The 7,789-nt window shown below is 40.0% G+C and overlaps 1 protein-coding gene across 9 annotated transcripts in view; it reads left to right on the top strand.

The window, feature by feature from the left end:
- Positions 1–554: 554 nt before the first annotated feature.
- dennd5b (DENN/MADD domain containing 5B) overlaps positions 555–7,789 on the top strand; it is a 38,261-nt gene continuing 31,026 nt past the window's right edge. For 4 of the 9 annotated variants that reach the window (XM_058407824.1, XM_058407820.1, XM_058407819.1 and 1 more), the window contains exon 1: positions 557–900. In XM_058407824.1, coding sequence (XP_058263807.1) covers positions 804–900 — 97 coding nt within the window. In that variant the 5' untranslated portion in view covers positions 557–803. Of the gene's footprint in view, positions 901–7,789 lie in introns of all 9 variants that reach the window. The other 5 variants (XM_058407821.1, XM_058407818.1, XM_058407816.1 and 2 more) reach the window with 2 other exon arrangements.

The following is a 7,789-nucleotide window of genomic DNA, read 5'->3' as shown; positions in this document are numbered from 1 at the left end:
GGTCAGTAATGAAAAGTAGTAGTGTTTTGTTTTGTAATTTTTGGATATTTTGTGTGGGTTTCCTCAGGGATCATTTCATCTTTAGTAGGTGGATTAGGTAAAATATTGCCTCAAGGTGTGTGTGTGTGTGTGTGTGTGTGTGTGTGTGTGTGTGTGTGTGTGTGTGTGTGAGAGAGAGAGAGAGAGAGAGAATGGGTTAAAGAGCTTACAGAAGATGAAGGAATGAACCTAATCTTCAAAAACCAGCAGCAATCCTGGAACACCTTAAATTAGAGTTTTCTCCTATGACTGTATAATGCAAATTATCCCTTTATATGATTTAAAAAAAAAAAGAAAGAAGCAACTCTAAGTGGTTAAAAGTCTTTACATGTCGGTAAAGAAAGCCTACACTGACACCGCCATGGCGTAACAAGTAGTCTCAAATCACCGTCAATGAACTGGCCGAAAGGTTTTAAAGGCTGAACGTTGATTGGCCAAGAACCGTGTCAGGGTGCGCGCACTTGAGCGCGTGCACGACAGGAGCCGACTCTCTGAACTGTCAGTAAGAGGATCTCACCAATGCGCACACACACACACACACACACACATATGCACAGAGGGGCGCGCGCGCGCACAAACACAGCGGCTTAAAGGGGCTTCGTGTCCTAGTGTGATTTTTTTTTTTTTAAACCCAGTTCTGATTTCTTATGGTCTGAAGAAGAAACAACTATCTCCTGAAACTGAAAACCAGTTCGGATATAGACTCAATGTGGTCATAAAAATACAAAGAACGCGGACCGACCCGGACAAAGCCAGCCGAGAAGATGAGCGCGAGCACAACGGCGTCATGTCGCTTCGCCCATTACTTCGTGTTATGTGGACTGGACAACGACACGGGCCTCGAGCCCGACGCCTTAGCGGGTAACCATTTATCTTCTTATTATCAGGGTTATTATTAATGTTACTACACAACACGCTTCCCCGTGAAGACAGGCGGGTTTATTTTCTTTCCATGAGCGCATACAGCTGATCAGAAGCCTGCTGTCCTTTTATTTTCTGCCAGAAGGAGTTTGTTTATCCCACTGCTATTTTCTAACGGGAACGACATGATTCCGTGATTTCATCTGCGCCATGCCATAAAATCCACTGTTCCTCATCAACACACACCAGTGATTGCTCATCCTGTTCTCATCCTAAATATTTCACATTATTCTTGTAACACTTTCATTTTAAAAACACACCCACCTCTTTTAGTTCTTATGTTTATTTGTTTTAAATTCCTTATAATATCGTGACATATCAACGTCAACTTTCACTGAATATTACAGAGATTAAAAAGTAAGTGTCCATGTGGAGGAATCCCATGAGTTAAAAATTATGCAACATTATGATTGAAATTGTAAACAAAAATGTCATGTAAAATATCCTTGATGTGTACAAAATGAAGCTAAATGAAGTGGGAAAAAATCTCTCTAAAAAACCAAGCCTAAGGTGTTGAATCTGGCACAGATTTTTTTTATTATTTATATTTAATATATTTTATTTTATTTACATTATTTATATAATAAAATTGTTTTTTGTTAATTATTCATTCAACTGTATTTATTTATTTATTTATTTATTTATTTATTATTATTATTATTATTATTATTATTATTATTATTATTATTCATAATTTGTCACCAATGAACTAGAAAGCACATCACAAGTATCTTCACTGCATCTAGGTCATTCCCCTCTGTATTTAAGTGTGGGTTGCACTGGAGGTAGACCGACATATAAAAACATCTATTTCATGCTATTTTTAGGTGACTTTATATGATGAGCAAGGAGAAATTTGTGTGCTACAACACCGCTCCATCCTCACATGCTTACACACAGTGCACATTTACGCCTGACGTTCAGGTCCAGATTTCAACCCTGTGCTAAATCTTCTGCTCATTATACTCTGTAAAGTTAGTTTAAACCAAATTGGCTGTTTATAGTTTAGTATTTATTTTATAGAGTTTGACTCAAACCCACATCTTCAGAGAGCTTCTGAGTGAGGTAGGTTCAGTCCAGGTCCAATCCATATTGAATGCGACCTAAACGCTCTGAGTATAGATGACGTTTTCTTGTACGTGCGAGACACAAACCGAACCAAAGGACAGAGCTGTAGTAATGTGATGAGCTCTGGATATTTGTGCCAAATGAAAAGTGGCACAAATGTGATGCGCATGTGATATTTTATTTACATTGGATAATTATCTTCAAGCAATATAAAAGTCTACGTATCTTCCCCGGTTTAAATGGCTCGGTTTTGCGATGAAAAGGAAAGGAAGATAAATCATATCAGAACTTTATTCCTCCCTGAATGTGAAACCTACAACATACAAAATCATTTTTATAGGAAAAAATTGTTGAAGCAACATTTGATTTAATTTTATCACTCATCCCTTTTGTGTAAGAGTCTCAGTGTGTACATCTTGACTTATTTTCTCACCTTCTTGCAAAAACCTTCCAGATTCATCAAATTGTAGGGACATTTCCTGTGTATAGCCCACTTCAGGTCACTGATGTTTCAGGTCTGGTCTTTGGCTAGTTCATTCATATTTGGATGTATTCTTTGGATGATTATCCTGTTAAAAGCATAATGCTGCCACCATTATGCTACACCGTGGGTATGCTGCTCTTTTGGCTTTTTTTTGCACCGAACACACCTTTTGTAATCGGTCTCATCGGACCATAACACATTCTTCCACATGGTTTGAGTGTTTTTTTTTTTTGTGAGAAAGAACTTCCGTCTACCCTTCAGACACACACCAATGGAGAATTGGGGTGTGTGTGTGTGTTTTGGTTCATTGAATTACATGCAGTTCGAAACCAAATAGCTAATGAGCCAGAAGTGTTAGTTTCACTCCGATCCAGATATGAAAGTACACTAAAACTGAGCAAACGCTGACTATTAGTAGGATCTCAGTGTGTTTTCTTCTCTTTCAGTAGTCATGTGTACAAAAACTTGTGTTCTGTAGATGCCTGTAATTAGCTTTAGTACACGACCCGATGGTGTTGTAAGTGATGGAAATAAGTGAAATCTTGGAACGGTGACAATCATGTTAACATCTGTTAGCGAATGAAAGTGCTAAGGCAGCAAGAATATGCTGTAGTGGTGATGCTGACTGAGATGAGTTTTGTCAGTAGTGGAAAATAGGAGCGAGTTCATCCTCCCTCTCTGTCTGAAATTGAAATCAAAGGCTTCCTTTTGTTGCAGTTCAGATTAAGAATTATTTATTTGTGTCATTCTAACAGGGCAGAGAGAGAGAGCACGCTTTCCGGATGCGATCCTGCCCTAGCGGACTGCAGCTCTCTCTCTGCTCCCATTGTTAAGTCCATAGATGCACATTTCCTGTTGATCATCGCTGCATGACTGAACACATGCATTAAATACCAGAGGGCAGACACACACACACACCACACAAGCACACACTACATATATTCTACACTCACTACAAACACACACACAGTACACAGACACACACTGAGTATGCCACACACAGTACACAGACACACACTATACATATACCTCACACACCACACAGACTACACATACACCACCCACACGCTACGCATACACTGTACACAGACACACACTTCACATATAATACACTATACATATATACCACTGACGCACATAGACACCACACACACTACACATATACTAGACTAACTACAGATACACAGTACACAGGGAAGCACTACTTACAGGCACACATACAGATACTACACCCCCCCCCCCCCCGTTTCAATACTTCTGTAACGCTGTTTTGAGACAATGTCCATTGTTAAATGCGCTATACAAATAAATTGAATTGAAAATACTCATGTACCACAGTTACCACAGACACACGCTAGGTTTTCCACAGTAATCATGCACCGAAATGGTTTGCTTCTTCACTTCCTTTTTTGTGGGGTTGTGTAATCATACACTTATTGAAGCTCAGATTTTTAAAATATTCTGCAGCTTGCTGGCTGGAAACTATGATTCAGCGTACGATTTCCCGGACATGAACTTCGTTTGTCCAGGGCCTTCGTATATCTGATGTGAGCAGAGTGATGATTGGACTGCAGGCGAACTTCCTGCTCTGACTCCAAACCTGTTCTGGATCTCCTGCTTTTCATATGCCAGTCTAGAAAAAAAAAAAAACGGATGTCCTTCTTGAACCAAACGCGAACATTTACTCAGAACTCCAACCGTTTACGGCAAAAACTTGTGTTCACATTTTACAGCTTTTTTAACAGAAAAACATTGTTTTATTAACTAGGCAAAGAGACAAATTCCTAAACTAATCACTTCAGACTTTTCTTTAGATGACTCCTTGGGAATTTCATCAGAGACAAGCTTTCTCTTGCCCCAAACTCCGATCAGCCCACAGACTTGCCCTACAGCTGTTTAACTCCATCTGAAGTTTTCATAGTGTTTCACAACATTATTACATGCAGAAAAGAAGTTTTATATATATAAAAAAAAAGATTTTCTGCATGATGACTTATTGCACAGGTGTTTGTGTCATGAATTTCATAAATTATCCCATTGATGACTTCTCTTCCTAAACAAATATATAATTCACTATTCCTCAAATATTAATGCAAGTTCCACACGCCACACAGGATGCTAGCTAGCTTCAAATGTCTCTTCTTTGGCCATTAAATCTTGTTATAATAGAAATGCTCACATTATTGGTAGTGTAGGTACATTTGCATGACACACCTGTTCTCTCGTTTAAAGCTCAGTTGAGTTTCAGTTTCCAGATTTGATGTATTCTGTATGACACACACACACACCATCTGCGTTACAGCATACAAGCTAAACAAATTTACACGGAAACGAAATATCGGACTTGGCGTCGTGTTTAACGGTGCATTAACCAGATACCCTTCTACTCTTGAATTCCAAGCTTTGGTGTGTCTGGTAAGAAGGAGTCTAATATGAAGAAGCATTTATTTGTCACATACATCACAGAACTGTAAGATTTCTGCCATTTAAGGGCTTGCTCAAGGGCCCAAAATTGGCAGCTTGGAGGTGCTGGGGCTCAAACCCCTGACCTTCTGACACTAGAGGCTCAGAAATCTGCTGCACAAAACCATCTTTTCTGTAAGTTTGAAGGTAAAATGAACTCAAATAGAAAACTACGTAGTGCTGTACTACATAGAATAGTATGTAAGGATGTGATTTGAGACACAACAGCTTTGTTTGGAAAGCAGAAAATGCATGAAAAAGTAAAATAACATGTTCCCTAATAGATTAAACTAGGCTTGTCTGAATGTGACTCCTAGTAATGCTTCAAAATATTAGCACACAGAATCTTTAAAAAAAATTATTGTTCTTTCGGCTGCTCCGTGTTTTGGAGTCGCCAAGGTGGATCATTTGGTCCGCATGTTTTAATTTGGCACAGGTTTTACACCGGATGCCCTTCCTGATGCAACCCTCCCATTTAATCCTAAGAGACGCATCGCTGCAGCGTGTTTTAATGTAGCTGTGTATGAAGTCTGAGCTGGAGAGCAGATGGACAGGGCTTAAACTTTGCTTTTAAATCGTCTGGATGTCCTGAAGATGAGCAGAGAGAGCATGAGGGTAGTGATATATAATGATAGCAGTCGCATTAGCACTGCTTGTGCAGACGCATGCAGAATCGTGTGTTATGTTTAAACCAGGCTCCTTTGCTTGGCATAGCGCACTCAGAATTCATCATACACGTGTTTTATTAAGTTGAGGAATCTCTGCTGTAAAGATTTCTGACTGTCAGAAGGTTTGGCTGTAGTTCGAGAGCAGCACACCGAGCATTAGTCCACTGCTGTAATAGGAAGCTGAAGATGTGAGTGATGTACATTCATTATTAATGACCTCTTATCATGTACCAAGAAATAGTGAAAAACATCAGCACAGCATCAGACCGGATGGTGGATGTCTGCCGCTGGTTTATTTGATGTGGACTCGACCGGCTCTGTGTTTCTTTGGCAGCTTTTATCTGTATTGAAGTACAGCTGAGATGAGATGAGAGCTACAGACCCGGCTCACTGACCCTACAATAGCAGCTTAGTGGGATACAAATGCATCCTTTCAGTGGTCCAGACTCTAACCACTGAGTGCTGAGTGAGGTGTGTGTGTGTGTGGGAGTGAGGGTAGGATTATTGTAGGACTGTGTGTGTCTGAGTTTGTGTGTGTAAAGGTACGATATTGTGTGTGTGTGAGAGTAAGGATAGAATTATTGTGTGTGTGTGTGCGTTAGTTTGTGTATGAGGATAGTATTTTGTGTGTATAAGGGTATGATTATTGTGTGTGTGAGAGAGTAAGGATAGTATTGTGAGTGTATGTGAGTGTGAGGATAGTATTATTTTGTGTGTGTCAAGGGGCGGATTATTTTGTGTGTGTGTCGGGAGGATTATTGTGTGTGTGTGTGTGTGTGTGTGTGTGTGTGAGAGAGGGTAGGACTAGTCTGTGTGATTGTGTGTGTGAGAGAAATTGTGAGGATAGTATTTTTTGTGTGTGTATGAGGGTAGTAGAATTGTTTGTGAGAGTGATTAAGGGTAGGATTATTGTGTGTGTGAGAGAGAAAGTGTTATTATATTATTATATTAATAAGGGTATTATTATGTGTGTGTGTGTGATGGCAGGATTATTGTGTGAGTGACTAAGGATAGTTTTATTTTGTGTGTTTGAGAGAGAGAGAGAGACAGACTGAGTGTGTTATTGTGTGTGGGGTGTGTGTGTGTTTTCTCATCTTGAGTGTGTACTGTCACTGTGTTCTCATGTGGCGTATCACACAGCCGCTACATTTAATGCACTAGTTGTTCGAATCTTCTCACTGGTTTCATTTCCCTAATTCACACCTGCTCCATTATCATTAATGCTGCTTCAGAGACGCTGCTCTTTGTCCTTCAGCTGTTCCACAGTCTCCATCTCTCACACCTTGAACCCGTCCTGCCCCATTGTGTCTGAGTTACTCAGGCTTTAACGCCTGGCTCGGTCACTTTTCCGTCTCTGTGTGATCTGCGTGTCAAGGCAGTAAATCAGTGTCCTGTCCGATTCTCTTTATTACACTCGAGTAAATGGAGCCTGGTGTCTCTGTGTGACATAAAAGCATAGATCTTTTAACTTTCAAGCTAGTCAAGAGGGTTAAGGGACATTATTTTATGGTCAAGTTTTATTTCTGTAGGTGTACAGGAGTTAGCATGTTGGTTTGATTCCATCTGTGTCTTCACACGACAAAATATAGAAGAAACCATAGACCCCTCCCTCGCGTTTGTGTTTTCTTAGCAACAAGCGAGTCAGCTAACTGTGATGAGTGATGAATATCTTCCTCCTCAAAACAGCTAAGTGTAGCATCACTGTTAGAGATTTGACACGTGAACATGTTGATGGATTTAAAGCAAATCCTTGTTTATTTGCAGTAGAATTTGTTTAAAAATACAGTTGATGCTGTGAGCAGCCGTGTTGATTTGATGCCACTTGCTGAACTCTTGCTCCTCTTCATCTGATGCAGATAAACACAGCTGGATCTTATGCACAAACTCTCCGAGTATATCTTATTTAAAGGCAAGAACAGCTAATTTGTTTATGTCTGGTGCTGCCAGCGGCCATGTTGTTTCGACGTCACTCGCAGAAAGGGTTCCTGAGTAGGAATTCCAAGTTGAGGCGGCTTTCAATAGTTGCTCTTCATGTTTGGAACCAAGCGTTAGGATCTACATGCCGCTTCTACGAACAGTGACTGAAAAATTGCGACTGCCGGAATCAGAAAATTAAAGAGAGCATTGTGTCTTGCGTACACTGAAC

The sequence above is a fragment of the Hemibagrus wyckioides genome, linkage group LG14 (genome assembly GCF_019097595.1).
Source record: "Hemibagrus wyckioides isolate EC202008001 linkage group LG14, SWU_Hwy_1.0, whole genome shotgun sequence".
NCBI classification, from domain to species: domain Eukaryota; kingdom Metazoa; phylum Chordata; class Actinopteri; order Siluriformes; family Bagridae; genus Hemibagrus; species Hemibagrus wyckioides.
This window is presented reverse-complemented; position numbering and strand designations above follow the sequence as displayed.